Genomic DNA, 25,435 nt, shown 5'->3' on the forward strand with positions numbered 1-25,435 from the left:
ATGATTGCTTTGTGGATTTCTTCACCTTTTCTCTGCTTCCTCGCTAACAGCCGTGTTGCTCAGGTGGTGTTCTGAGTCACGCACAGCTTCTGCAGCCATCCAGACCATGAATGCTTGTTTGTTTAACAGAACTCACTTTGCCTGGCTGCAGCTTAAAACTGGCTGTCCATCTCTCCTCAGGGTGGCAACTCCTGAGCGTGGCTCATAGTGCATACTGTGGTACCAGTGGTTCCCTGCTCTACACTGGCAGCACGTGCATGGCAGGGTGGCTGTGCCCTTGCCACCTCCTGTCACCCAGCTCCCTGTCCCCACATGTCCTTACCCTCCCTCCCAAAGCAAGAGCCCCACCTCCCCCGGCAGCCACAGCCAGCCGGAGTGCCCTCTCCCCAGGGCAGGTAGCAGACGTGGCTGTTCAGAGGGTAACAGCTTGGAAAGGCTAAAAACCACTCCCCGGACTAAAAATTCAAGCTTAGTCCTGTTGTGAGGTGAACCCCAGTGCCTGAGCAGGGCAACCACGCAGCCACAGGTGGGCACTCTACGGTGCTTCCCTGGCACAGCCATCGCCGAGTGCTCACAGACAGCATCCAGGCCTCCAGCGCTGCTCTCAGACACCAGCCCACACTGCAGTCCTCTGCAAAAAGGCCACCTTCCTTCCTGATAGCAGTGCTCTTACCAAACAGCATGTTGTGTGCTGTAACTATTTTATAAAACCATTCCTTGTTGACTACAAAAAATGGATTTCTCCGTGCAGATGTGCTGGGTTTGATCCCCCTACTTCCTGCTGGGGAAAATCAAAACCAGTGGCACAATGAAGTTTAAAATGAGTATAGGTCTAGGGAGAATCAAACTCGTCACTTCTATTATTCCCCACTTACTTCATTGCCATTACATCTGATTGTTGTAATGAAAATGTTTTAAAAAAGGTTAAAAAATGCAAATGGGGTGTGTGGGTGCATTAATAAGAGGATATAAAAATAATGCAGAAGATAATGTAATGAGAGAATACTGAACAATGGAGCATTTGCATTTGGACGACCAAGCTCAATTTCAGGTGCCACTTCGCAGGAAAGATATAGCAATAGCTGCAAATGAAGGCTAAGACAGCTAGTACTGCTGAGCGTATGTGAAAACAAATAAGTAAGAAAACAAGAGATGCTACATTTAATGAGAGTGACATCTAGTCCATCAAAAACTATCAGTGTGTATTTCCCTTGCAAAATATTTAAACCTGAATCTGTTGGTTTGTTAAACTACTAGAAAAGCAAACCTGGCACAGGTAACTCAGTATTTATGGCTAAGCTACAGAGTGTAGCAGCTGTCATCAGTCAGCTAAAGTTAAAATCAAGATGTCTTATATGGAGTTAGGCCATATGAGAGAGCAATTACACAGCTTTGCAAATTTTTAGTTAAAATCCTATGGGCTGCCCTCCGGACATTAGGGAATATGGTATCATTTGATCATTTGTGCAGAATGTAAGTCCTATGGACCTGGGGGCTGACTGAAAGTCTGGAAACAAGGAAAAACAAATCAAAATAAAACAAGAAAGGACAAATTAATAATAATGAATGTAACTCACACAAGTGCTAATAGCAGAGATCTTTGGAAAAGAGGATTCTTTGGACAAGGGAACATCTGCCTGTTTTGTTCTGTGCTTTTTTTTAATTCCACCTCATTACAGAAATGAGCCGTTGCGCACATTCGAAGCCACCACCTCGCTATCCTTATCAGTTGTGAGAGAAACAGGAATGAGGAGCGGGTACTCTTGGGTTTGTATCATTTTACTCTCCAGCGACTCCTGTTATGTTAGCTTTGATTTCTGTCAAGAGTAAGCAAATGATTGTGCTCTCAGTGTTTACTTTCCCAGTAAATAATAGCCTAGCTCTTAAAAATGATTTCCGCTCCTCATGGAGAGACTTGGGTGAAAAAAAAATCTACTCCCTCTACCCAAAGGGCAACACCATCACTCTAAAATGGGCCTGTATGCCTTCTGGCACTCCACGGTGAGTTCTGCATTTGTCACAGGGCAGCCTCTGTCCCCTGTGGAAGACACTGCCCCATGAACAGCCTACCTGTGATACACATTATACCATTTTTTCACCCCACCCATTCTATTTGGAATGGAAAAAATAAATGCATTATTTTTGTAATAAAATGGATGACGATCCATGAAAAGCAAAAAGAGAGGTGCTAAGATTCACATATCGAAAGGAGGCTGTAGAAACATGATTTATTTAGTCCTCAAAATAGCAAAGTTGATAAGGAGTTGCTCCAGGAGAACTGGAGCAATTTAATGATTGAAAAATGCAATAAAACTGGAATCCCTTGCCTCATGTACCCTGCCAGCTCTGGGGACACTCAGATAAACAAGTCTGAAGCACAAGGCTAGCAAGTTTCACCCTGAAGCGACTCTTGTGATAGGAGAACCCAAATTCCAGTACATCCCTCATGCCCATGGCCCACTAGCTCACAGAGCAGGACTGCACAGGTCTGACAGTGACCTTGATTAATCATTACAGGATTAACTGCTGACAGCTCTCTATGCCCAGGTCAGGCCCTCAGCTGGTATAAAGGGATAGTGACACTGGTGACCATGAAGCTATGATGACCGACCGCAGATGGACCAGAGCTTTACTGAATACACATTTGGATTTCTACAGAGTAGATTGGGCGTGGGAAAAATACAACCAATTTTAAAAGGAACAGGGTAATTCTATGACCAATTAAAACATTTGGAGATGAGGCAGTTGGCAAGTTCAGTGAACTTCAAAAAGAAAAAAAATCACGGGAAAGACTAGCATCAACTTCAGCAGGCACTACGGTGCTTTGTGTCAGTCATTCAATCTGCAGGCTTAGAAATACCAGGTGAGATGTCCAAGGATGAAGGAAAATGTTTTACCCAAGTATAGCACTGCATAGGTGTCTGCAGGTTTATTTGTCTTCCTTTGAAGCATCGGGCCCTAAGCTGTTTGCAGAAGGACATTCAGACAGCAGAAAGCAAGCCCACCTGAAAGAGCAGCGAATGGAAGCACAACCTGAATACAAAATCAAAGTATTTCATGGGAGAAAACTATAACACTTTTGGATGAACAGATACAAAAAGCCTTAAAATGAAACCAGGCTGGCTCTGCTATATCCATCCCAATGCCCAGGTATGTGAACATCCATGAAAATAAAAAATGGCAACCTAAAAATAGTCATAAACATTGAGGTCTTTTCATCTCATATGCCCGTAAATAATGTAAAGCAAGAGCAGTAGCTCAGCCAGTGGGCCTGAAAAGTGTAAGCAAATACCATTTACCGTTTCCACTTATTTGAGTTTGCAGATTTGGACCAAAGTTTCACCCAGCTGTTAAAGATTTATATGGGAGGTTTAACAAAGCCCTGTCATTAAACCTTTGGCACAAGCGGTGCAAAGGACATTCAGAGCGTGTTTGTACTAACTTACCTAGATAAAGGGAAAGCTGTTCCTTTAAATTGTGTTTGCTGTGACTCTGGAAACTAAGCAAACAAAGTCTGAGGGAAACTTTACTTTCAAGCAGAACTGACAGAAGGTACAAGGACTGAAGGACAGAGATCTTCAGTAGGACACACCTGATCAGGATTCAGAACTGAATTGCAAATTTCTAACAATTTGTGGGAGTTTAGTCCAGATTTGTTGGACGGACCTAATCCTGATGGCAAATGAGACACCGGTTCAGCCCCAGACAGTCAGGTGAGTAAAATCCTATTCTGGGGGGATGCTGGAAGAGGAACAGTCTGAGGAAGAAACCTCAGACCACAAACAAAGGCACGAATCCAGTGCCTGAGAAAGAACCAGCTTTGCTCCACCAGCAACGTCACCCTGAAGGGGTCCTGTGCAACCCAGACAGGGCACAGCCAGGACACTGTTGAAAGACTGGCTGGTGGAAGGGAGAGACACCACTGGCACAGCTTGACAGGCATAAAAACCACCACAGGGAGGAAGCCTAGTCAGAGAGGAGACTGAGGCTGCACAAAACAGGCATTAATGTGACAAACTAAGCAGCAAACACCCCCCAAACCAATCAACCAAACTGTGTGTCTTTTTCCAGGGGCAGGACAAGTTGTGATTTTTCCTGGCAAATCTTTATGTGTGATCTTGCTTAAAAAAATAAATAAAATTAAGACAGGAAATATGAAAAACAGCCTGTTTTCCTCCTAATGTCAGGCTGATCTTTTCCCTTAGCTGATCTTTCCTTTCACTCTCAGGAGACCAATTACTGTGTATCCACTAGAGCTGTGAACTCTATGCCAGCATTTAGGTGTATTTTTAAATGCACAAAGTAAACAAGGACTCAAATCTCATAAGAACAAGCTAGCTCTTGAGATATTAACCTATTGACGGATTCAACCGTTACAGTAGGTCTGCCAGTTCCAGACTTAGCTGAAAGTAGGAAATTGCACTAAAACAAATGAAAAAAAAAATCTTGAAAGGTTTCACTGAACTTGCAAAAAGGACTAATTGGCTGACATTCACTTTATGAGATGGACAGAACTTTTATTCAGGTCTGACTGTACCCAAACTCCAACATGGACTGATAAATCCAATCCACTTTAAGACCAACTGTAAATATAAGAGTATGCATGAAACAACATGGTAATTGACAGAAAAGAAGAGCCTAGAGACAAAGAACACATTGTCCCACCCTGCTGTAATTTGGAGAGGATATTTGCAAGACAATGTAAAATGCTTTAACTATATAATTACCATTATCTGTGGCCAATGCCTGGGGTTTTTACTAAAACTCTACTTTTGGAAGTAGCTTGTCCTATGATTTCTATAGGCAATTATATCACCATCTTTACCACAATAGTGCCTGGAGGCAACATTTTTTGTTTCCAAGCAGCACCCCATGGAAGCACCCCCATTAGATCTAAAATAAGAAAAATGGACTAGATTCAGTGAAACCTAAAACAATCTAGAAACCTTGGCACCTCTCTGCCTTCCCTTTCACAGCCAAAATTGTCTTTGAAACAGATGTCTATGAAAAAACAGGTCTAGCTTAATCTGCAAAAATTGGACCGCTATTCCAGAAGAGGGCAATTCCTGAAACAATGACAACTTCTTAGAATAAACTGCAGCCAGCACAACTAAAATTTAGGGAGAATCACAGTAACACTGAGGAAGTAGGAATCTAGACAAAATGTCTGCTTTTCACTTGGGGTTAAAAATATAGGAAATAGCAAATTAATAAAACAAAACAAAACAAACAAAAAAGAGCAAATACCCAAACAGGTCATACCTTTATTATTATTATTATTATTATTATTATTATTATTATTATTTTAATTATAGTATTGTCCAGAGCTCTTTTGAACTCATAAGGCTCTCTTTATTTCATTCTCTTGTACTAAATTCCTGCTCTAGTAGCTCCCAAGAAAAAAGATCATGGGAAAAATATAGGAGTACTTATATACTATCGAATACCACTCCTAGTCTAGAGAAGGGGAACTAAGACAAAGGAAAATCCCTGACTTGTTCAAGATTGCTCAGGGAACTGCAGCAGAGCTGAGAAATGAAGTCTGCTCTCACAGGAGGCAATGGTCATGAGACTTCCTATCCTCATCCCAGCCTTGCTCTTTCTGTGCTTAAAAATTGGGGAGAAAGAGGAAGGAAACAACTGATGTTAGTGGGAAAGGTCTGAAAGGAAAAGCTTTGTGGATCTTTTACAGCACTTCCACTAACTAAATTGAACTACATAATCATGGTTGAAGAGACTTGTTTGACAAAAAATGAAGAGTTACTGCAGCCAAGCAGCACTGCATGGGTGCCTGTTTTTCTAGAGTGCAATACTGTCTAGTGCTGTAGCAGGCAAAATGGAGGCAAGCATGGGGGTTTCTGGATGTGACTGCCAAAGCCCCAGACTGGTACCCCAGTCCTGGAACAGAAGAGACTGCTCTGCAGTGGGAGCTGCAGTCCTACAAACCTCCTTTCCTGCCCGAGTCTATACTTTGAGGCTAAAAAGAACAATTCTGGAGGAGAAGTTTGCATTACTGATACTGTTTGCTGCACAATTTCCAGAGTTGCCTATCAAATATTTTTCCTGAGTGCTAAAAATTTGTAGAATCAGTGTAGCAGGCTGTAAGAATAGTATCAGTTTACATCAGGTTTGAATTTAGCTTGATGCAGTTGACAAGGATAGCCTAGGAGAGCAGCACTCCAAACTTGCCTGGCATTTCAAACCAGTAGAAACCAGGCTAACAAGATTCTGATGTCTTTACTGACTTCTGGCTTCCCTGCAGCTACGAATTTGCAAGCAGACTCACCAAACAGGCACTCCTTGGGCCCTCCACCCAATAACCACTGGGGGAGGAAAAACTGAGAGCTCTACTGTTCCTTGATGAACAAAATCAGCCCTTTTTTTTCCTTGCTCTGTGGATGTTTTTGTATAAAAACTCCTTTGAGTTCTGACCCCTGTAGTTCAAATAACCACCCATGCTCATTTCTTCCTTAACAAGTGTCTCATACACAACCAGCAAATCTAGAAATAGAAGTGGATGTCACTATTTTTTTCCCCAAGAGCAGCACAGGTGTTCTCCGCCCCAGGGACACTGAGCTTGTCTGCTTACTAACCAGTCTGTCTTGAAAAACTTCAACCAAGACATCTGCTAACCTCTCTTCGTGTATCCCGGTATTACTAAACCCCTCTGCTTTCAGCAAGGCATTATGTCCAAGACATTATTTCCCATACCACATACTTGACTAAACCATTTCATCATAGACTAAACTTCCTAAACCCGTCTTAATTTTTAGAGGCTGTGACATTTCTGGACAAAGTTTAAGCTTTATGTTTTATATTCTTTCCATGACTAGAAGGTTTCACATGGTCCAAACAGAAGAGAACAAACAAAAGAAACACAGACCCACAATTCCCATGTGCAACTCTGTAAAACAGGAAAGAGCACTGTTCAGGCTGCTGAGGGTCTTCTCATGTACTTACACAGTACACTGCTATCTTGTGTTTTGCGACTGCGTCCTGTGATTTGCACCTAGTCCTGTGTGGGTAGTCATATACTTCCCCTCTCGTAGGAAAAGCAGTGTTTTGGTTTTAATTATTCACCTACCTTCCAAGGATAAACCTGGAAAACCACGGCTACTTAGTGACAATTTCACTTATATCTTCTAAGCAGAAATAGGGAATGGCATGGCTTCAGAGGCAACAAAGGCAGGATTATTATTACAATCAGCAGGAAATAGGAAAGGGGGCTTCCCTTAGAGACAGGAGTTCTTGTTAGTATATAGAAATATGTCAATGACGTCAGAAGAGCAAAATGAGTTTTATACCTGTTACTTCTCAAGATGTTCTCAAAATCTTCAAGCAGGGATGTACTTTCGCCATTGCATGTGCACTAATTTAAGGAAAAGAATAAAATAAGGTCAGCTTTTGGTTTAATTAGTTTTAAGCGCTTATAATGAAAACCAAAAGGGCTTGTAGATTTCCACTTCTGTATGCTCTAAAAATTAGGTTAAGTCTCCCTATACAGATGAGAGTGTTTGTATGTGTTTATAGATGTATATGTATATATGTATGTACATATACATATATGTAGAATAGCTTCAGACAAGGAACAGTTTAACATCTTAACATCTTACAGCTCATAGCTATATCTACTACATGAGACCTAGGGGCTGAAGCATGGAATGGAATGGGATAGGGCTGGACTACTCTGAGATACATGGACCAAACAAATATATCCATGAGCAGAGACGGAGTTATTAATGACATACAAGAAAGCACATTATTTTAATAATTATTTTTGACTCATAAGGAATCAGTAAACAGCAGAAAAGATAAATCATGCTGGCAGCAGAAAAATATGTAGCTATTTAGTGTTACTCATTAAGTGTATATTGATATATACCAGTTAATTAAGACAGAGTAGCTGCTATAAACACTCAATTTTTCATGCAGAGGGAATTGTGTGAAGACATATCTGTTTCTGTCATATGTAAGTAGCCATTTATAGGATACACTCATTTTGTATCTATGTTTACACACCTATACTTACTTCTACCCATAGAAGGTCCCACAATGCCAGACTTAATTCTGGAAACATTTTTATATCTAGCAAGGCCATTTGAGTCATTTTTAGCTGTTTTAAATATACTGGTTTCTCTCTCCAAGCCCCGTTTGGTTGGTCTTATGGTGTCTAGTGCACATGACTCTGGAAGCTATATTAAACAAATCCAATGTATTTATTTTTAGCCTCTGAAGTGTTTCTAAAACAGGTTCTCTGTAACATATGTGCAAGACATAAAGGTTTTATTGTCACAAGTGTGTAATGAACTGCATAATTCTCTCTTGGTTTGCTTGCTATAAATAAGGTACCATCACTAAATCATGGCAACAAAACCATTCTGTTACACTTTTGACATGAAAGACTACCTCAAAATCTGGGTAGTTGTAGTTTGATTCTGTTAGGACTGGTGGTAGAATTCAATCTTATTTACAAAGTAACTATTTGTTTTCTGGAAACATATAGGGTCAAATAATTCAATATTCCTTCAGCTAACATTCCCAAACTTATTGTCTACTTTTCTCTGGCTTCTGCTATCCTCTTTGGTCTGTCTCTCACTTTCTGGTCAGTCTGTTCCTGCGCTCCTCCTGGTTTCTCCACCCCCACGCTTTAATCAAATAATACTTTGGCCTTGCACCTAAATAGTTCAAATTCTTTTGTGAAATGTCATGTACCTTTGCTTTGGACAGGGACATGTGCTTAACTATCTCTGGCAGCCATCTGAAAGAAAGAGTTGGGATTGTTAACAGTTCCAAGGAGGGTTATCCCAACCAGTAACTATGAAAACATAAATATATGCATAGCCATGCAGCTCAGGGCCCTGACGGCTTTACCTGTGGCTGGTTAGGGTTTTACCATGCCCAGCTACCTATGCGTCCTTCTGCTGGAAGTTAGTTCCCTTGGAGCAGGGGTGGCTCAACAGGCCACGTGAGAGTGCCTCACTCGCACCAGTTTAAAGTCTGTGCATTAGCTTCAACCACTGATGAGGCTAAATGAATTCATAGCTACATCTGCTGAGAGCTAAATCTGCCAGAGCCTAGGGCTGAGTCTGTGGGTGTTACTATTCTCCTGACTCAGACAGAAATATCTCCCAATGCAAATGCAGGCCTGAGCCTGTGTGGAGCCCCAGTGCCTTCGGTGGGGCCCACCCGCATGTGGCACTCCTTAAGGGATCGGCACCCACGTGAGCGAGAACGGCAGCGGATGAGTAAGGCCTGCTGCTGGATTTTGGACTGTGCCCCATCCCCGTTTTAGCCTCATTATGATGCACAGCGAAACAGTCTAGAGATGACATTCCACTCCTCTTAAAACAGAGGAAAAGAGGAAAAAAATCAATGTCTAATACAAGAGCAAGGATTTAATGGGGGACTGATGGCAGTGGTAGGCAGAGGGTTGTTTTCAGTTTGCAGAAGTCTTTCAAAATAATTAAAACATTTCAGAAAGACACCAATATGATGTAGCAAAATAAGCATCTGCATGTATACTCAGACTGCATTTAAAGAACAAATATTAAGGAAGCAATGTTCACTCTGAGGAGTGGAAGACTGTCCTAAAAGAGCTCCGTCTGGTTCATCAAATGGACATGAAAGCTGCATCTGTACATTCAATGTGCAAAACCTTCCAGATGAGGTCATTAATAGGGCTTTACATGTGAACATGTAAAAAAGAAGAAAAGATGATATGGCCTTCTGATCTTCTACAGCATAAAAACCCTACACCCAAGACGATAAATTCTGCATTGAGGCCAAAACTTTTCATTGAGCTATACGTAATTTAAAAGGGCATCCAGTCTTCATGTCAAGATTTAAGGTCATGGCAAAACTAACACACCACTAGGTAATTCATTGTAGGGGTTCATTGCCCTCTGGGTTAAAAGCACCTGCCTGCCTTCTGGTCTGACACAATCCTGGCGTATTTTGTGTGGTCACTCAGACACATGAATACTCTTATCTTGTATTCCTGCGCTGGCGGTAGGAATACGTTAAACAATCAGATAAAGGCAATTCATCCTCTGTGACTGTACGTCCCTATATATATAACCATACAGTCAAGTTGTACTCATACTTGCTAGTTCCTGTTTCAAAACATGCCTGCATTGCGTAGCTGGAGACTTCAGTCTCTAGTACTAATGAAGCAATCTTCATTACCTTTCCAGACTAGGCAGCAGCATTGTAGAGCACTGGCAAATGAAGCATTTTTCATTTCAAAATCATTAGACATAAACTAAGCATATACTACACACAGTACTTACAGCTTTCCAGTCAGACAACAGACTTCACCTTATTTTTAAAACAGATGATTACCCAGGGCGGTAAATTACCAGGGGCAGCAAAAGGGCTGTGATCCAGCTGCTGTGCTGATCAGAAAACCGCTGCTGAAGAGGGTTCGGGTTGCATGGAGTAGGTGGCTCCGCTCAGCAGCAGGGACACCGCTGGCTGCCCTCCTGTTTCAGCGGCAGCCCAGGCAGCCAGCCTGGCTTTGCGGGGCTGCCAGCCCCAGCAGCTCCCCTGCTGCCAGTGGCACCCCAGCTGGCGCCAGCATCCAGCCACACGGCCTGCCTCTGCCGCGGCTCGTGCGGCTGTGCCCGCCTGGCACGTTGCGGGCTGAGCAAACAGGGAGAGGCGATCAGCCACCGCTCTCGCTCTGGGCACACTCGGACCAAATCTCTGGGCCCAGACTAAACCCGTTCAAAATACATGCAGGCCTCCAGAGCCGCAATCTCAGCTTCCAGGGTGCAGCTCCTGCTAGTAAAAACATTGTTATCATTCATGAGGTATAAGTGATTAAAAGGAGTTGCCCTTTCAACACACCCAATACCCTTTGAATTCCTGTCAGCCCATTCTCTTTGTACAGCCTGGACCAGCAGCCACTGGCTGGCATCCCCAGCCAGACCATGGCTTGAAGTAGATTCGGTCGCACCCTCTCAGGAGCAGCAGTGGGTCCCTGTTTCCCCCACACACCCATGTGTCCAGGCCCACATTAACATCCCCAAGTTCTCGTACAACAACAATTTTTTGTTATTTACTGGTAAATTACTTTTTTTTTAAAAAAAAAAAAACACATTGGCAAATAACATTTCTGTACAGTCAAATTCCTGGAGGCTGAGTTATGTGTGAGTCAAAATGCATCTCTCTAATGTTGCTACATGTGCATTAGTTGCTGCTTTTTTACTGTTGTCATCTGTCTTTGCTCTGCATCCTTTTTCTCTACAGACTGCTACTTTGGTCTTCTTGAACTATGGGCAGAAAGTTTGCTTGCAAAGAAAAGCCAGGTAGGTGGTGACACTGCAGATAGACGTGCTCGCACGAGAGCATGTAACCAGGATGGGTTATTCCTGTTGCAAGACCTGACACTCAGCTACCTGTGACTATCAGAGGCAAATACCTTCTTCAAAAATTAACTACAAGCATTCAGACAGGGATGGTTGTAGTCCACACCTGCTTGAATCATTCATTCTCTGCCACTGAATAGCTTGACAGATACCAGAATAATATAATACTACATTTGATTATATCCTTGAAACTCATGCCTCACTCCTAAAGCAATTGCAAGCCAGGACTTTTTGATTGACATATCAGTAAATGGCTTCTAAATAATTTCTTAGAGTATCAATTTTGTAATTGGAAGGACTGCCTTCATAAATACATTCTCTTCTTGAATTCTTCATTAAAGAAAGTAAAAATATACACATTCTGTACAGCCATGGCAATAAACAAATCTCCCCTCACCTCTGCCCCTCCTAGAAATCAAGGAAATCTTTCCCTCCTCCACTGCTGCGTTCACTTCTGGCCAAACATCTTGTTCGTGAGGGACTGTTTGGAAGCCTGACAGTAAGCCAGCTGTTCAGGACAGGCCCTCTTCATTCCTCTGATAGCCAAAAAAAAAAAGTATTTTGACAGAGAGAACTATGCTGGTTTGACAGTGCTACTAATGTCTTTGGGCAGCCCAGCTGAGGGAGTTTCATTTAGTCCCACAGAAAGGTCCTTTTCTGGCAGAAGCGCTCTCTCCATGCCCTTTGGAGAGAGCTTTGGGGTTCCTTACAGGAACTTTGATATAGAGGAGGTTATTACAGATCCATGTCCTTGGGCAGGTGATGGAAGAAAAGTGAATGAAAAATAAGTGGTTGTTACCATTTAGGGTTAGGAGAGATTCCATGTGCAGTATTAGTTGTGGTCCAGTTAACTGAAATGTTTCCATTACAGTTGCAAGGATCAGGCCTTTGAGGCGTCAGTTTTGGGACAGGAAGAAGCACAGTCAGAAGGGCAAGGGAAAAGAAATAGCCTCTTCTTTGTTTTCAAGCTGTTCCCAACAGCAGCTGTTTTTATTTCGCTGTTCTACTGAGCCACAGCAACAGAAACAGACTTAGTGAATCTCTGTACCTCAGAGTAATTTACAAACCAAACTTAACACCACAACCAACAAACGGGCCCTTCATACACTTCCAGTAACACTGGAAACAGTCCCAGAGCAACCACCAGCTCCAAACCGTTCCAAAGTCTTTGAAACTGGGGCTTTGAATTGAAATTATGATCCAAATTTAGCAGCTAAGAGGTGCATGCTGTGGTTCAGGTTGTGAAAGGAAAAAGCAGACTTCCTCATCTGTGGAGCCAGGAAACAGAACAACTCAGGCCCAGTGCATGAGTTCAGATTGTGGCCTGTTCTTTGTAAGGATAAAACATGGGGCCCTCCATAATTATGGAAAGCAGGGGATTTGCAGATTATATCCCAATTTACCACTTGGAGTGGTCCTGGGGGCAAGAAAGAAAAAAGTGTGTGACATACATGGGTTCACGGAGATTGCAGAAGAGCCAAAACAGAAGCTGAGATGGTATACAAAATATATTCTGGAGTACCTTTTATGTTGGATATTTTGTAATGTTATAAACCTGTGATATATAGAACTTATCAAAACAAAAATTGCTAATCTATAGCACAAGTTTATGCCCTTCTCTCAGTGAACTGTAAATCCTATATTCACATTTCCTATACAGCATCTCTTTCTACTATTTATGTTAGCCCCAGCAGTCACAAAATTGTGTATGTACTTATTAAGGCTTCAGTAGCTGTAAGAAGTCAACAAGACGCAGCCAGCAACGAATGCTTAATTAATCAGTTCATATTTTACCCACTCTTGGAAAGGTCCACCTGCAGTTTTGCTGCTGTAGAGGTCTGTCTCCTAGAAATGCCTGGGAGTGCTGGCAGAGGCCATGCACCGACGCAGTGCGCAGCAGGACCCCTGCGCGGGCGTCCGCGTGTCACTGAGGGGGAATGCTGGCATATGAGGGCAGCTTTGGGAAATAAAGTCAAGCCTGCATGCTCTCCGTTGCTGCCTTATCTTTTCTCTTCTGCCTTCACGGTGGTTAAGGATGTTTCTTTACTTAACCGTACTGCAGGAGTGAGTATTAATAAGTGTTAGGAAGCCACCTAGCCTTGTAAAAGGCATTCCTGCTTCTGTTACAGTGAAGTGGTACACAGAAAGCACACAGCTTAACAGAGCTATCTCTTCAGGTTTTACTTTATATTCCAAAACATTTTCACCCTCAAAACCAAGAACATGGCCATTACCGGAAGCCGCTCTAAACTGAGTAGTGATCTGCTGCTCCCAAGAGGTCAAAGGGTGTGGTCATCAATGGAACAAATACAGTCATTTTTCCACTGACTTCTGAAGTGCCATGATGTGTCATGACAGGATGAACATGTAAAAGCAAAGTTCAGGACATCAGAATAAGGCTTGTAAGGTGTGGGATAGTCTCCTTCCTCACAATGATCTCAGAAAAAAATCCTGAAAAGTCCCCATTACCCTAAATAGATGCAGCACTGCAACCTCTGGCCTAACTAGAACTTTTTCCTCTCTTTTCCTGATGTGTTCTGTTTGTAGGTCTCCAGCTCTAACTGAGGTAAAGCTGATGGAGCTGTGGACGTTACCTGTCTTTGGCTGCTCTGCTGCTGATCCATCCTCTCGGTTGCTATAGAGACAAGCTCTGGAAGCCATGGATAGTCTCGGGGGAGAAGCCTCCAGCAGGCTTTCTGCCCACCAGCAGGCTGCTTCCCAGCAGGTGCTGACAGAGCTGGGATCAGTCTCTGACGGTGAGGAAGAGTCGGAAGGTGCTAACCCGGCCACCCAAGAGGGGAACTCGCACACACGTTACATTGCCATTCAAAGAAATTCCAGGTACTATCGGTCCATGAGGCTGCCGAGCAGATCGAAGAGAAAGACTACGAGAGAGGCAATGCATGGGGGGCATGCTGCAGGTGAGTACCACCCCAAACAACATCACGCTTCCTTCTGCAGTGAGATCAGAGCCGTAGGAGCCAGGGAGGTTAGAAAAGGGACAGGGAAAATAGAGAGTGGACTCAGTGGTCAGCACACTACAGAACACCCCTGGCTGGCAGGTTGGCATCCCTCTGTGCCAACCTGCTTTGCTCAGCCTGGAAATGCAAAATGGTTGGGTGGTTTAACAAGCTTCATGGTGGAGAATCTAAACAAATCTGCGACTCTGCTCTGCAGTCCCCCTGCTCTCTCAGGGAGCAATAACTCAAACAGGGAAAGAAGCTGTCAAAAGAGTAGGAACTTCTTCAGAATACAGAAAGGATATATTCAAAAAGTGGGATCTGTGCAAGTAATTGTATGGCAAGCTGAGCGGCATATGGGGGAAATAGCCAGCAAAGGCAAAGCAGTACACGTAGGGGCCAAGCCTGCAGAAATTGCGAAGAGGGGAGCAAGACTTCGGTGAAAACTGATGCCACCACGCATTGAAGACAGCTCTAAGCAACACTTGAGCTCCCTTTGAGCCAGGAGGCTGAAATAACAGAAATACTACCCAGAACATGCATGCACTGAGGCATGGCTTGAGTATAAGTTGAAGAAGTTGGCTAAAAGGCTTTCTCTGAGTATGAAGAGTACAGAGCATGACTGCAAGGCTAGACTTTCACTGAGCTGGCACACTGTCTGAGCAGCTGTCTGTGAAAGAAACAAGAGAAAGACAGGAGAAGCTTCAGAGAGAGCCAGGAAAGGAGCTATCTCAACATGCTCAGAAGCGCTGGAAACCAGGCTGCAAGAAAAAACTTAGCGTGGTTTTAATTCAAATGTTAGATGAGCAAGACCTGGAACTGTGAACACAGAAAATGCACTCTGCTTGATCTCTTAGGTATTCAGAGAAACTGAATTTTATAACAGTCCTTGTAAATAAAAGGGGGTGCAGTGAAGATACCTATTCTATCTTCAGATTATAATCTAACAAACAACCCACTGGACTCTGAACTTTGGCTAGCTGCATGAGTCAAAACGACCTAACAATATTCCTGACGTTTGAGTGCTATGCAAGCCACCAAAGGCTATTACTTCGTTATGCAGTAGTAATAAAGCACACCACGTCAGCTCCTGAAAGCAAACCCAGTTCTCTAAGAAAACAAAGAACAGACATCCTCCACCCCAAAATAAAAAAGGCCTGGGAAATGTCCCCAAGAAAATAGGTGTCTCCTGCCTGCCTCGCCAAGGGAGCCATGCTATTTCAGCAGTATAAAGGCTCATTCAGCCTTGTGGCATGGACAGAAGGAAAGTTCCCTCCCTTCTCCAAGTTTCCAAGCAGACAGCAGCAGAGCAAAGAGCTCCTGTTTAATATTCTGTTACTGTTGTCAATGAGGTTTGTGGATAAACGGAGCGTTGCTGATGCCAGAGCAGACCTGCCCTCCGCCCTGCCAGTGCAGCAGCAGGACCAGAGCAGAGCCGTCCTCTCCCTGCTTTCCCAGAGCCCTGCTGCAAGGGGAGCAGAGAGGAGACCTGCCCTTCCTCCTGATTGCCGAGCATCATGACATCCAGCGGCTGCTGAGGAGGCCCTCTTCCCTCCTAGCAGCAGGTGCCACTGCAGCAGGATCAGCACAGGATGCAGCTTCTTCGTGCATCTGCAGCATCGCAGCATTGGGACAACAGCCAGGAGGACATCCCTTCTGTCTAGCCAGTGTCATTGAGGAAGGACAAGCTAGAAGAAAGGCTTCTCTCTTAGCAGCTCACTAGAGCAGCCACAGCAGCGGACCTGCGCTTCTCTCCCGCACGCTCCCTCTCGGTGTTACCACTGCTGAAAACGGATCTGTTCCAAACAGGGCTTTTTCTTCCGTATCTGCAGCTGTTCAGCAGGACACACTGGGAACGTTTCTTTTCTCCAGTCCACACAACAGGACCTGGGCTCTGAGCAATAGCTCTTTCTCCACTATGACTGTAGCAAGTCCAGCTTTTAAATTCAGCTAGTATTGTGTAAGCAGCCTTCACCCTCTGCTCCACTGACTCCATCCCCTCTCCCAGAAACTGGACAGCGGGGGCTTTTACACCAGCCTCATTTGTAGCAGGAACTTCTTCTGACAGCATTTGCTGACGTGCATGGAAACAAGGGATGGGTGAGCTCTTTTATCTTGACTTCAAACCCATTTGAACAGCAACTATCCAAGAGTTTGACTCAATCTCAAATGTTAACCTGCTCTCTTTTTGCCTAGGAATTGAGTGGAGGGGAGGAGAGGGGAAGGAAAGAAGAAAAAAAGAGAGGGAAAGGTACAGGGGAAAATACAGGGTGGGATACCACAGGAGAGAAATAAAGACTCAAGAAATGAGAACACAAAAAATATTTTAAAAGCATATAAATCCAGCAGAGAGAAAGGCTTTTATAAAGGCTCCCTTTGCACCAGCCTAGCTTTGGCTTATAGCCTAGGAGTTGTGAAGTATAATAGATGCTTTCCTTTAATTGGAAAAAGAGTCTGCATTTTTTTTAAGCAATCTCTTCTGACAGGAGTCTCAAATGCTTAAACTATTCAAAAGGCAAAGAGAATAACTCAAGCTAGCATTTCGTAAGCCCTTGGCACTTTTTTAGGAAGTTTAAAAGGTCTGGATTTCATCCCTTCAATCTGAAAATCCATAGCACTGATTCAAAGGGTGTGTCAGAAACCAGCTTCATTTAGTGTTGACCTGCCTGTGCCGTCACCAGTTTGAAATGCAAACAGAATTATGACTTAGACCAAAATATTTCTATTAAAAACCAACAAGGCCATTTATCAGCAGGCCTCAAACAACAGGAGGTTTCATTTGAAAAGTGAGATGCATCCCCTCCTGCCAAGTACTGCAGTAGTAAGCCATGGACTTAACATGGCTCCCTGTGAAAGGACTGGAGGTTCATCTGAGGGAAAGTGGAGAAGCAATTAAAAGTAAAGCTCCTGTCCCACCCAAATCTAGCCTTGATTTATCCAGTAAACTGAACTTCTACTGTGTGCCTGAAAGCAGAGCAGTAATGAAGCCCTGACTCGGGAAACAAATATTAGCATGTACTGGCACACACAGCTAAACCTTTCCTCCTTAAATTGCACCGAAAATCACTGCTGTGGGGGCCCGAGTTAGAGAGCCACTTGCAAACAGGAGAACATCTACCTTCCCCTCTTCTTGCTTGTGTTTGCAGCTGTGGCAAGGCTGTGCAATCACGCAGTATGCAAGCTAATGATATTTAAATCTTGCTTGAAAATCCAAACTAAAATGTAGCTTTGTGTCTGTGGTCTTCCCGTTGCCTTTGGTGTAACCAAACCTCCACCAACACTACCAGTGAAGATGGCCCTTAGGAACGCAATGATTTTAACATCCTCTTGGCTTTCTCTCATGTCACAGGGTCACTCAGAAACAATGAGCCAGTCAAAGAGCCCCTGAATATGGATGTTTTGTCTCACAAGGGATCTCCATCTCCAGTAGACTCTGATAAGACATCTTTAGAAGAACTGTTGATCCAAAGGTAAGGAGTACACACGTAGGGTATTCACTGTGCTTCTGCAGAACACAGAGTGGTGTAAGAGCAAAAGTGCTTGGTTTTGAAGAACAGCTGGACTAAGCTGTAGCTACTAATCCATGCCTTCTCACCCTGACTTGTAGCGCAGTTTTCAGTCTTGGTGATCTATATCATATAGTACTGGGTTTGTGGTAAAAAGGATCTTAGCAGCACGCACTTGGAGAAAAAAGTGAAGGAGAAGAGAGGGATAACAAGTTGACAGCGGGGAAGGTTGCAAAAAGGGGAATGTGATGTAGGATAACCCAGAGCAAAGAGGGCAGGCTACCTTAAGAAGCTTGTTGAGAAAATAACAAGAGCCTGCAAGCATTTCCTTCCGGAACAGCCCAATGTAAGGATGACCCCATTTGTAGCATTCCCAGAGGGCTCTCCTGAAGCTTGTTATACAACCCCATGCAGAAAACAGGTTTTTGTATCTGCAGAAGTAGCTACAAAGATGTTTTCTAAAGCATTTTGATACTGTGGTTGCTGTTTACTTTCAAGAAGTGGTGGCCAAAGGAGGTCTTCAGTGAGGCCTAAACCCCTCGGTGACTGAGGTTCAGCGAAAGGCCCCGATCCCATAACCAACATAGTGCAGGGCCAGGGGAGCCTGATGGACTCCACGCCGAAAGCAAATAGCAGGCAGGTCCAAACACGACCGACAAATAGGTGCAGGATTTGCATACAGAGTGAAAATCTCATCTGCCCTGTCTTAGAGGTGCTATGTCTCGCGGTGCTATGGCTGCTCTGTACACAGACAAGAAGTTTACCCACACTCCTGCTCTCTTGCCCACTGCAGCCAGGCAGAAAGATAAGCAGCTACCTAGCCTTACATTTTGTAATACCTCAGTCATGTATTCTCCCCAAATCCCTCTCCAGCTCATTATCACTTGTGTGTATAACTGTGAGGTGGTCCCTACCTGTACAACAGAAAACCAAGCCGAAAGCACTGAACACTTGCCCTCTAAGGGTGTGGGCATTATACTGCACCGTGTGGTTCTAGTGGCTGAACCCAGCTATGTTGGTATAACGCACAAAGAGGACTCCAGTGAAAAAATTAGCCAAACTGACAAGTTGGATTTAAATAAATTAATTGCCCTGGCTGAAATTGATTGCCCTTTGGCATTAAACTGAGCATATGAAACTAGACAGTTACAGTCTGCTGAGATGTCATAGCCATCTGTCTTCCTCTCCTTGCGGCATAATCATCGCTGTCAGTCTCTGACATCCTGACACTGCGACTTAGGCAGCTCTGAAACACGCATTCTGGTTCCCCCTGGAGCTGGAAACAATGAGCCTGCGCTGGGAGTCAGTCTTTATCAAAGAGGCTGCTGTGCGCAGAGCTTGACAGGTCAGTACAAGTTCTAAGTCATGTGTCTGCTAAAAGCACTGCTGAGTGGCATCGCCTCGTGCAGCTGAGCAGAGAAATTTGACAGAGAATGAAACCAGAGTTCCAGCTCAAACTGAGCCCATGTCTTCCTTCTCCTTTCTCTGAAAGATCAGCTGTAATTTTTAAGAGAGCCACTAGAAATTTGCATTGTGAAAAGCCTGCAGGATCCTAAGGATATTGCCATTATTTGCAATAACTGCTGTCCTCCCCCTTCTACAGGGGAAATCAGTCCATTGTGCAGGTAAGACGTCCAAAATATTATCACTGATCTCAAGAAATGCATTTAATCTCTCCCAGAACAACAACAACAACAACAAAAAAGTACCTCTCAGCAGAGAGTTCTTCTGAAAGCAGAAGAGAGTTCTGCAGAAAGGAGAGTATGGGCACCTCTGAGCAGAACCTGGGATTCTCAGCAGCGAACCACTGCAGGGATGAGGGCAGGTGGGGCATCGCTGCCGCATCTCTTCACATTCAGCAGCGTCTCTACAGCAACTGGATAAATGCGAGGGCTGGGCAGGCACAATCCCTTCTCCTAGCGTGAAGGCAGCCAGCAGGTCTGGCACAAATGTGTTCACAGACAGGGACGTCACTTCACATGCGCCCTTGCTACATAATTTAGGACAGGAAGTGAACACAACTGGGGAACATAGTAAATGGCACAGGAAAAGGAGTATTTTTGGAATTGAACTCAGATGGGATATGGACTTTAACACTCTGAATAAGGAGGAGCACTACAGACTCCTTCAAACCCACCAGTGACTTAAGTCTAGGTGTCATTCCAAGCTGTGAGAATAGCAGAACAGTTCGTTGATCTCAGACACTGAAAACCAAGGCCTGCAGTTTTTCAAGCTGGCCTCAAACATTGCTGGTGCTCCAAAATCTGCCATGCACCCTCCTCAAAACACTTATTAAAAGCACTTTTATGCCTACCTGTTCTCAAATGACTTTTTTCCCATGACCTTTCTCCTGTGCGACCCCCAGCCCCCCCTAAGCTCTCTAGAGTTCTCCACAAGATCCTGTGGCTCCCTCCCAGTCTTCCACATAGCACAAACACCCAAACCTCGAGTGCGATGAGCCACTTCCAGCTACTCGGCTAACTTGCTCTGCACACTTCAGTGCTGAGCTTCTAGCACAACTTCCGTTCTTCAGCATAACCAAAGCCAAAGGCCTGGAGGGAACTAAATTCAACAAAAGCTGCTCCTTCCCACTGTGATCAGTCCTTCCAGCTTTGTAGCAGCAACAATTGTGCAGATTGAGATCACAGAAAAACATCCACCCACGGTGTCCATCCACAACTGTCAGCCTCAGCTGAAAGCAGCTCCCACAGAGAGCAGCCAATCATTCATTTCAAACCCAAGAAAGGAGATCCGCCAATCGCTATCTGCCCTATATTATCAGCCAACAGAATGCTGACTTCGCTTTATTTCTAATACAACACAGACATTTTAGCAACAGGATTATATTATTTACCTACCATTTCCCACTGTCAGATGGAGAGTCAGATGCTAGAAATGATACATATTCATTATGGGCCAGTAGATACACTAGAGAAGAAACTCAATGTGAAATTTTATGTTGCAAAGCTCACTGCAAGGTCACTGATTTAACAGTGCAGAGCAATCTGCTTCTTTAGGCTGGTTATGAAACCTCCAATGCAGAGAAATAAGGATCATCTAAAATCAGTGGATTATGTTTGATCTGAGCTAATAGAATAGAAGCGCTTCGACGGTGAATACAAGCAGTCACCTTCAGCAGAGAGAGGGAGTCTATCGTGATTGAATTCATGCAAACACATATATCAGAAAGAAACACCGTCTATGTAAAATAGAGTAGCACTGAAAGATGTTTGTGCAAATTTGGGTTAGCTTCCCACAGCACAGCACTATTTGTCCTGGGCAGCAGAGGGCACTGCTTATATAGCCTGATTTAACCAGAAAGCCTCTAGAGAGGCTGAGACCTGAGGTCTTACACCATACTCGAGGAGTTATCTTCTGCTTATGAAATAAATTTCTGATGGTCACCTCGTCCCTATGCTGCCAATGGGGCTCCAGCTTGCAAGTGGTGAAGTCAGGAATAGCTGGGGCAAATGTGTGTTGCCCAAACCATTATATATTTTGTCACCCCACAACATTTTTTTCTCTCTTAGGTAGATAAATAATTCTTTTCATGCCCCTCTTTCTGCACAACCTAAATCTTAAAAAGCCTAAGAACAACAGTATTGGGGGGCGGGGAGGGAATTTTAAAAACTAAACAGTCTTCTGTGAAAAACAGTCCCTGTAGATATTAAAACATTAGTGTCAAAATCTCAGGTTTCACAGAACCATACAGAACAGCAAGCAGCAACGTATACAATTCTACTGAAGCATCCTTCCAGCCTGCAGCCAGTGGCGAGCCTCATCTCAGCCTGCCCACCTATCCCACCCAGTCTCTGCTCCTCAGGTGTTTCAGCCCAGTCACGGTCTCATTGTGCAGCAACGTCAAGGCTCTGCCCTCCAGCTCTCCCAGTCTGATCCACTTCATCTGGGCATACCCTGGCCCTCTGGTCCTTAACCAGTCTCATTGCTTCCCTCCTTTTCTATCAACTTCAACTCGTAATTCTCCACCCGATTTCCTCAGTCTACTGTTTCCCCGATGCGTTATTCCCCTCTCCTCCCTCCTGCATCTCATATCTCAGTGTCCTGCTGTTCCCCAGGCTCTTCAACCTTTGGCTCCTCACACAACCTTAGTCTCTCATCCCTCCTCCTTGTTTCGGTGCTGCATTTTACAGCCCTCTCCAATTCACCATTTCCTGAAGCACCCAGCTGTGGGCAGTTCCTCTCTTCATAGCACTCTCCTGGTCCAGAAGTAGACTCTTCTCCCTACATGCTTGGGTCCTCCTCCCTCTGCTTTTCCGTCAACTAGTTTCCTCGTCGTGCTGCCTGGACCCAGTGTGAGGATCACTGAGGATACAGCAGAAATGGCCTTTATTCACAGTGCCTAGCACTGTACCAGGCCATTTCTACAGCTGCAGTATCAGAAATGCATTTCTCAGCCCTGGACTGGGCATGTGTTTTCTCCATGGGCAGCAGCTCAAGGGATTTTAGATGCTAAAATCTAAGTCTCCAGTTTGTGTGTATTGCACAGAGCGCAAAATGGCCTACAATTTCCGTGGATTTTCACAGGTCAGGCAAAGATGAAGCCCTGGCAAACCCCAAATTTCAACCTATATTTCAAAGCTTCTCCAAGGATAAAACAACAGGTTTCCGGTTTTCTTTTAATAGACATCCAACAATAGTTTCCTAAGCCTAAGAAATTGCTGAGCCTTTTTTAAAATAAAATATAAGCAGTCTATGACAGACAGTCAACAAGTAAGTAGTCCTAACGATAATGAGCATCAAAACGTTAGAAGCACCTAAATGTAAAGATCCTGTAATAGGAATTTCTGAACATTTTTAGTTATCAGTAAGACTGCCAGCCCCAATAGATTTAATTAAGGTATTTTGGTGAAAACTTAAAGGAGGTTCAGGAGAAGAGATGTGCCTTTGGCCTTTACAATCTAAAAATATTAGGGATTAGGAATTCCACTTATCTCCCAATAAAACGTCAAAAAAGGGGAAATAAAATTGCATTGAGACACCCGTTGTCAAAAACACTACTAAAAAAACACACGTGAGCAGAAAGAACCTGAATGAACCTGAAGTATGAAAATATACATGACTAGGTATAACATTATTCAAATGTATTACTAACTTCACACTTCCCTGCAAATTTGGTTAGCTCAGATTAAAACAGGGCTTCTTACCTCATCTCGTGGCCTTTCTTGGTGTGAAACTCCCACTGACTAGAAGGGTTTGGGGAATTTTTCATGAATAAGATCTGCTGGCCTGCATCTTCTCTTTTTAGTTTCTGAAAGAGGAGGTCTAATTTCTGAAAACAGCATGAAGAGAACATTAAAAATATGCATTTCAACATAGTTTGAAAACAAGCTCTTTGCATACCTATATCCTAAGAATTGCTTTTGAATTTAGATACACATAAGAAAATTCAATTGAAATGGTTAATCATTTTTCAAAATAACTGGAACATGAACGTACAGGCCAAGATTGGAAATTCATCCCCCAAGCATAACTTAAGTGAGGTAATTATATAAATAAACTAATTATAAACTCATACCAATTTTCACATTTTTAATGCAGCCATGGACGAGGTCAGCCAATATTTAAAATCTTTTCCAGCAGCACTACAGCAAAGCTGGAAACAGTCTGCAACCCCACAATCCCCCCTCTTCCCTTCCAGAGTATATGCAAGCTCAAATCCACTCTCCTTCACCCACTGGGAACTGAACTGTGGCCATGCTCCACGTCACCAGAGCATGACCGTTGTTAAGAGGCCATGAGGATAGTTCCCAGTGCCTGCATGTTTTGAGAACTTAAGAATTCCTGAGAGAAAACTGGGCTGTAGTTTGTCATGGTTTTGCAATACTTCTGTCACCAACAAGAGCACAGCACATGCAGGACCACTCATGTGGTGCTGGGGTAGGATTTTTAGCTATTTGCTTTAATGTATGTTGTTCAAACAGTCAGATTCTTTCTCTCCCCCTACAACTATCCAGGGAATTTTAGTATGAAATACAAGGATTTTGGTCAGAAAGCCAAAATCATCATGAGATTTTACTGATTTTGATGATACGGGGGAAAGCTTTTTAGGTTACAGAACAAATTCATTGTTGATACAGTGCGAAAGACAAGAAAACCTCCTCCTATCTCCTACCTGGATGGTTAAGATCTGGTGGAGAGGGGACTTCTGCCTAAGCCAGCAGTTTCACAAGCAGCTTAAGATGATCCAAGGTGGCACAGCCACTGTCCTGACGTGCATCTGCACATCTGCCACCTCCACTGTGTTGGCACTTGCATTGAGCTGACCCTGTAGTGAGACAATTCAGTGGTCACACACACACACAAAGCTAGTTCTAAGAAAAAAAAAAATCTTCCACCGGTTTAGGTGACCAAACCAGCTCACCAAGAATGAGATGAGCATGTGCTCTGGCATAAAAGTGAAGGCAGAAATCTGCCTCAGAGAGTCAAGTGAAGAGTGGAATTGAGCAGGTAGATCAGCCTAAATTGCACTGGCAATTGTGGAAGAAGAGAGGGAAATAGTCCATTATTAACTGACTTAAAGTGGTATCTGACGACCAGGGGGTTCCCCTGGAAGGGATGGTCAGGTTCAAGTACCTGTCCCAGGGACCAGAGAGAGCAGAGCAGCTCCAGGAGCAGAGACAGATCCGCCCTGGACAGGCAGTAGCAAGTGGCATGTGAAGGAGTGACACAGCAGTGACTCTGACTTGGATCTCCCACACCCAGGATGAACATACCAGCCTCCAGACCTCTGTGAGGGAATCACTTGTTTCCTTTCCTTCATTTTTCATGACAAATTTGGAAAGCTTGCTGTTTTGTCCCCAAACAGAAAAGCAAGCTTTAGAAAATCTCAGCAATGTTTGCAGGACAAAAATATCTCTTTCTCGCTAAGTATCTTTTTTTTTTTCACTCCAGTCCCAGAGCGCTGGGAGCACTCTATCACCTCACTTGGGAGAAAAAGTATTTTTCAGGCACTTGTTCACTTTATGGATGGTCTCTGTACATCAGCATGAAGTATGAGGCTGTGCTATGAGCCTGGAGAGAAAGAAATAGCAAGATTTTTGAAAGACCACATTACAATTAAGAAAGAAAAGTTCTAAAGGAAGGAAAAGTAGTCTATTAGTCATTGCTACACAGCGGAACAGATTTCTGAGATACAAAAATACAAGTTGTGTCTTCCCATGGCCACAGGGGGCGTTTCACTCTCAGCTGGTATTCTCACCTCCCCATAGCTTCCAACATTTTTATTATCATTAATACTTTTAGCGACATTTTCCAGGTTTTCATCTAGACCAAAGGTGAAATTGTTTTGGAAAATCTGAAGAAAAAAGAAAGACAGACAGGATCAAGTTACTTAACAGTTATGGGATCCTGAGAAGATGCTTTCTATTTCTGAATGTTTTTCATACCGTGACCCAGATGCTTTTTCTAAAAAGAAATTCCAATTTGTAATAGACTTAACTGTTGAGAGTGAAGCTGTGTGAGGGGTTAGAAGTTGTTAGCCTCTTAATGCATATTTCTGAAACTTTTTTTTTTAGTAGATACAGCTTAAAGTTATATTTAGATATGTATTCATTCTAGCAGTGTCAGTAAGAGCTTATGC

At 43.6% G+C, this 25,435-nt stretch overlaps 1 protein-coding gene across 14 annotated transcripts in view; it reads right to left on the reverse strand.

Annotated features, from left to right (window-relative positions):
* Window positions 1-25,435, reverse strand: part of NEU2 (neuraminidase 2) — a 38,822-nt gene that overhangs the window by 10,282 nt on the left and 3,105 nt on the right. For 2 of the 14 annotated variants that reach the window (XM_035545021.2, XM_035545026.2), the window contains exons 3-6: window positions 25,055-25,150; window positions 23,969-24,121; window positions 23,001-23,125; window positions 7,305-7,369 (exon numbers count right to left, since the gene is read on the reverse strand). Coding sequence is in view for 6 of the 14 variants with exons in the window: in XM_035545015.2 (XP_035400908.1) it covers window positions 7,305-7,369; window positions 8,713-8,758; window positions 23,001-23,065 (176 nt within the window). In the remaining 8 variants the exon portion in view is untranslated. Of the gene's footprint in view, window positions 1-7,304; window positions 7,370-8,712; window positions 8,759-10,289; window positions 10,755-23,000; window positions 23,126-23,968; window positions 24,122-24,429; window positions 24,487-25,054; window positions 25,151-25,435 lie in introns of those variants that run through there. The other 12 variants (XM_035545018.2, XM_035545024.2, XM_035545028.2 and 9 more) reach the window with 9 other exon arrangements.

Source organism: Cygnus atratus, chromosome 9 (assembly GCF_013377495.2).
Source record: "Cygnus atratus isolate AKBS03 ecotype Queensland, Australia chromosome 9, CAtr_DNAZoo_HiC_assembly, whole genome shotgun sequence".
Lineage (NCBI taxonomy): Eukaryota > Metazoa > Chordata > Aves > Anseriformes > Anatidae > Cygnus > Cygnus atratus.